Here is a 5,907-nt window from a genome sequence, read left to right on the forward strand (position 1 = left end):
CTCAGCCTCCCGAGTAGCTGGGATTATAGGTGCGCACCCATTTTTAGTAGCGACAGGGTTTCACCATGTTGGCCAGTCTGGTCTTGAACTCCTGACCCCAGGTGATCTGCCTGCCTTGGCCTCCCAAAATGCTGGGATTACAGGCATGAGCCACCGTGCCTGGCCCTAGTTTGTTATTTTTTTAAAGTTCCCTTTTCTTTGGTTGGACGCAAAACCTACTGATAGCTGCATAGGTGATTGACTACATTTGGTTTTTAGGGTCTCCGCTTGTCCAGTCTCAGACTTACTTTTGGTGATAATTTGAAGATCTCAGGATCCAAGTACATCACTGAGGTTCAGACTCAGAATGAGGGGCAATACACCCATCCCGTATGTTTGTCAAAAGGAGATTTTAAAATTTTTTGTTATTATTCTGCAAACTGGTATTTAATTTGTGTTCCAATTGATTAGGTGACTTTCAAAAAGGTTTATTTCAGAAATAAATAAGAAACAGGCCTGGTCAGCTTAAGATTCTGATATGGACACAGCAGATGCCTAGCCCTTCAGCAGACTGCAGGATATCCCACTGAGAGCTGGTGTTGCTGTGCACCATGAAAGAGTTCCGCTAGCCAGAAACTAGTAAATTTCCTTGTCAGGTCTGGGATCAGGGAGCTAATCTTCAGTCCTCCATTGCCGCCAACCAAAGGATAACACATGTCACAGGCATGTCCCTACATTTGGTACTTATGAGGAAATGTCACTGGATTTTAAAAAAATTGTAATGATGTCCTCACCTCCCTTTGAGTATGTTGATAGTGAACCCAAGTAAGGTAGCATGCAATTTAAATCTTCTGTTGCCAAATAGTTTCCAGTCTCAAAGCAAGTACTGTCATGGCCATGTCTGAATAAACAAAGGAGAACTGTTGCCTTAAAGTGGGTGGGCATGTGGCTTTTTCCCAGTCCTAAGGATCCTGATGGATATTGGAATTAACATCGTTGTCATTGGGAAGATAAAAGAGAAGATAAACGCTGGGGAAGACTATCAATGGGACAGACATAAAAACAATGAAAAGTTTGGGACTAACCCTAGAGAGAGTATAGTCAGTTCTTCATTATTATGAGATTAGTTATCTTGCTCATCAATTATCTAGGCCCTTAATTTTGTGCATCCTTATCACCAATTTCCTTTTTCCTGCCATTTTCCCATTTCTGAGCTCTCTGCTCATTATTGACAGGGACTTTGAGACTGGGCAAAGAGTGCTAAATTCATATCAATCGATTTTACTTCTGATAATTAGTTTCAGTAAAAAGATGGATAGAAACATGGTTGAAGCATTACTTTCTTTATTTTACAATCTGTGTTCTTTTATTACCAGTGCTATCCACTTTGTTTTTCTATGGATAATCGAGACTTGGCTGAACATAGTTGAATAGCACAGGCATGAAGTAGAGGTTGGTAGAGGAGAATTTTATTTTTTGTTGCAATACCCGGAATACTTTGTATTTGAGTGCCAAATGTATTTGTATTTTAGTAATTAATCTGTTTATCATCTTACAAAAATACTAATAGGCATTATTTCTAAAAAATATAGTGAGTTACAGTGTAAGTATCCTAAAGCAATATGAAAAGAAAGCATTTTTTTTAACAAATTATTTGGGAATCATTAAATAGCAATGTGGAAAAAAATAATTTATATCAGTCCTCATACCATACACCAAAATAAGTTTCAGATGAATGTAAAGATTAAATTTTTAAAAATGAACGATAGATAACTTTTAGAAGATAGACTAGGCAGTGGAAGAAATTACAAAGGAAATAATAGACAACGATTTAGAATACTTTGTTCAAAAATAATAAAATTAAAAGAAAAAGGCTTATAAAATATTCTCATTTGTATCAAAGAAATATAGAAGGAGTTTCTTCAAGTTGATGCAAACTATGGAAGGCTAACAGATAAATGAACAAAGGGGTTTTGATAATTCATACAAAGCAGATTGTGAGTATTAAACAAATGTGATCACGGTCAATTAAACTAGTGCAAAGTTATAAAACACTATTTTATACCTAATTAAAATAGAACCAAAAAATAATTGATACTACTTACTGCCAATATGTTCATACATTGCTACTGTGAGCAAAAACTATCAAAATCCTTTTGGATAGAATTTGGAATGTACATATTAGCAGGGCATGGTGGTGCTCGCCAGTAACTAAAGATTTAGTAAATAGGGTAAAAGAGACACCCAAACATTAGTCTAATTTTAGTAGTTATTTTATTAAAAATTAGGGTAATTTGGGCTTGCGTAAAGCTGTTCAAAGACGTACTGCTCAGTTATGTTCTTGCCCCAGAGTCCAGTAATAATACTTTATTCAGTCCCCTAAAATGGTCAAAATGACACTGGGGTTTTTTTGTTTTTGTTTTTGTTTGTTTGTTTCTTTGTTGTTGTTGTTCTGAAATGGAGCCTCGCTCTGTCGCCCAGGCTGGAGTGCAGTGGCACAATCTCAGCTCACTGCAACCTCTGCCTCCCAGGTTCAAGCAATTCTCCTGCCTCCGCCTCCCGAGTAGCTGGGATTACAGGCGTGCACCACCATGCCCGGCTAATTTTTTTTGTATTTTTAGTAGAGATGGGGTTTCACCATATTGGCCAGGCTGGTCTCGAACTCCTGACCTCATGATCCACCCACCTCGGCCTCCCAAAGTGCTGGGATTACAGGTGTGAGCCCCCATGCCCGGCCAATGACACTGTTAATTTGTCACTGGACCCCAATGAGGAAAATTCTCTTACAATATGCCATCAATATCTGTGTACCATGTGTGCTGCATGGATGAGCCCATAGAGGTGAAAGTGAGATTTCATGAGCCACTTATTAATACTTGTCCTAGAAACCTTGAAGATAGTTAAAATAGCCAAGGCTATCACTTGCTGTTTCTTCCCAAATCTCACTTGGTATCATGTGTTCCTTGGGTGATTTTAAATTTGTCAGCTATTTGTATTTGAGAGAGATTTGCTTTTATCTAGCATTTATTCAATTTCAGTACAGCGGAAAATTTTAATACTGCTCAGATCAGGAGAATGGGATGAAGGCCCATGGCATAAACCACCCTCATTTTATATATTTCTTGTTCTACATAGTTAAATTTTGAAGGTTAAGTTTTAGCAATTGTAATGAGAAAACATTTTATTAAGATCTACAGAGTTTCTTTTCTCTTAAGGTAGAGAAAATTAGAGAAGAGGGAAGTGTAGCTCACTTCTAGAGGCAGATAAGCTCTTTCCGCTCTTGTTTCATCAATGCAGTAGATGGTGAGTTGATTTGCTTTCAAGACCAGAGTATCTTTGAAGCTAACTCAACATCACTTTGTTCCATGCTCTGCAAACAGCAGCCTTTGAGTGATCTGAGGAGAATCTCTCACGACCTTTCACACTGTCATCATTTTTCTCACTCCGTGGGGTTCTTAGCTCTTTGATATTTGTTTCTTACCTGTGATAATACCCTGGAAAGAAGGGGGAAAGGAGAAGGCTCAATGAATTACATTCTTTTTTTGAAAAGTTTCATGAGATTAAAGCACATATTGATTGAATTTTGAAGTGCTTTATTTAAAATACCATTTTATTCATTATAAAAGTGATATAGGCTTATGGTAAAAAAATAATTTTTAAGACAGAAAACAATAAAGAAATATAATGTGAAGCACTAATAATGCCACCACTTAGAAATGACCCTTCTTAAATTTCTGGTGCAAAAAAATATTCAAACTCTAAGGAAAAGAGAAACTTGAAAATACTACAGCTTTATGAATAAGCATATCATGACTAATGACTAATGGCCCTCTCAATTACTTATGAGAGGCAATGTCATATAGGAGAGAAAGCACTCTTCCTAAAATTGGCCAATCCTGGGATTCTAGGCCCAGTTCTACCACTTATCAGCTATATGATTTTAGGAGAATTTACTTCACCACCCTATGCCTTAGTTTTTTTCATCTTTAAATAACTATAATAAGGCCATACTTGTAGGGTTGTAAGGATTGAACATATGATATATGTCAAGTACTATGCTAGTGTATGGTATATAGTAAGTACTCAATCAAAGGTAAATATTAATGTAAGTAGTATGCATAATGAAGTTCTTAGGAGAGTATCATTAAAAATTCATTAGAAGCCCAGCACGGTGGCTCACACCTGTAATCCCAGCACTTTGGGAGGCCAAGGCAGGTGGATCACCTGAGGTCAGGAGTTTGAGCCTGACCAACATGGTGAAACCCTGTCTCTACTAAAAAATACAAAAATTAGCCGGGCATGGTGGTGGGTGCCTGTAATCACAGCTACTTGGGAGGCTGAGGCAGGAGAATCACTTGAATCCCAGAGGTAGAAGGTTGCAGTGAGCTGAGATCATGCCATTGCACTCCAGCCTGGGTGACAGAGCAAGACTCCATCACACACACACAAAAAAAATTCATTAGCAAAGATTCACTGAGCATCTGCACTAGAAATTCAAAGAGGAATAAAATAACACCTGTAATGGGTGATGGGGTAGGGATAGTTGCATAGAGGCAGATGGGTAAATTGACTGACATGCAAGCTTAAGGTGAGGAGGTAGGACTGCAAGAGTGGTAGGTTGTGTTTTGTTTGGAGGAAGGCATATTGGAGGCTTCTGCTCTGCTTTATTTCAGTGGTTAAAAATTGATACGAACTAATGTGTATGAATATTTGATCTATAGTTCCAAGGTACATAGGAAGGTTCTATCTTTTGGTGGGAGACAGAGGGTAAGGCTCATCCTGGATGATGATGAAGTTGGTACCTTCAGAATGGCCTTGTAGAGTGGTCCCTTCTGAGATCTCTTCAAGCTTATTTCTTGCTTGTGTGCCTAGATACTTGGGAAGTGCCATTTGAGGAGATCTCAGAGCTACAGTGGCTGGGTAGTGGAGCCCAAGGAGCTGTCTTCTTGGGCAAGTTCCGAGCAGAAGAGGTGGCCATCAAGAAAGTGAGAGAACAGAATGAGACGGATATCAAGCATTTGAGGAAGTTGAAGCACCCTAACATCATCGCATTCAAGTAGGTCAAGGCTTTTTTTTTTTAAGAAGTAGACCTATTTTCTTTCCCCAATATAGACACACAAGTTTCTGCTTTGAGAGATATTTCAAAAGCATTCTCTAGTTGTGCTAGGTGCTTTGGGGGGGTATCAAGGAACTATTATATTGGAGTTGTGTCCTCAGGCATCTTATAATCCAGTGGTTCATTTTGCTGAAGTATGTGCTACATGGAAGGAGCATGCACATGGGGCAGATAGGGAAAGTGTGGGTTCTTGCCAAGCAATCAGATCTGCTGCATCAACCTCATTTATCAATGGGATGACAGAGGTTACTTCAATATCACCTGAACAGCCTAAAATTCACTTAAGAAAACAAAGTTGACTGGGTGCAGTGGCTCATGTCTGTAATCCCAGCACTTCGGGAGGCCAAGGCAGGCAGATCACTTGAACCCAGGAGTCTGAGACCAGCCTGGACAACATAGTGGGACCCTGTCTTTTAAAAAAAATTTTAAAAATTAGCTGAATGTGGTAGCACAGGCCTGTAGTCCTAGCTACTTAAGAGGCTGAGGCAGGGGGATTGCTTGAACCTGGGAGGCTGAGGCAGTGTTGAGCCATGTTCATGCTACTGCCCTCCAGCCTAGGTGACAGAGTGAGACTCTGTAAGAAAGAAAGAAAGAAAGAAAGAAAGAAAGAGAGAGAGAGAGAGAGAGAGGGAGGGAGGGAGGGAGGAAGGAAGGAAGGAAGGGAGAGGAGAGAGAAAGAGAGAGAGAGAGAAAAGAAAAGAAAAGAAAAGAGAAAAGAAAGAAAGAGGGAGGCAAGGAAGGAAGGAAGGGAAAGAAAGAAAGAAAGAAAGAAAGAAAGAAAGAAAGAAAGAAAGAAAGAAAGAAAGAAAGAA

At 39.2% G+C, this 5,907-nt stretch overlaps 1 protein-coding gene across 3 annotated transcripts in view; it reads left to right on the forward strand.

The window, feature by feature from the left end:
* Positions 1 to 5,907, forward strand: part of MAP3K13 (mitogen-activated protein kinase kinase kinase 13) — a 152,942-nt gene that overhangs the window by 96,997 nt on the left and 50,038 nt on the right. For all 3 annotated transcript variants that reach the window (XM_017866370.1, XM_017866365.1, XM_017866359.1), the window contains exon 3: positions 4,852 to 5,035. In XM_017866370.1, the coding sequence (XP_017721859.1) occupies positions 4,852 to 5,035 (184 nt within the window). The remainder of the gene's footprint in view (positions 1 to 4,851; positions 5,036 to 5,907) is intronic.

Source organism: Rhinopithecus bieti, unplaced genomic scaffold, assembly GCF_001698545.2.
Source record: "Rhinopithecus bieti isolate Rb0 unplaced genomic scaffold, ASM169854v2 scaffold_2432, whole genome shotgun sequence".
NCBI lineage: Eukaryota > Metazoa > Chordata > Mammalia > Primates > Cercopithecidae > Rhinopithecus > Rhinopithecus bieti.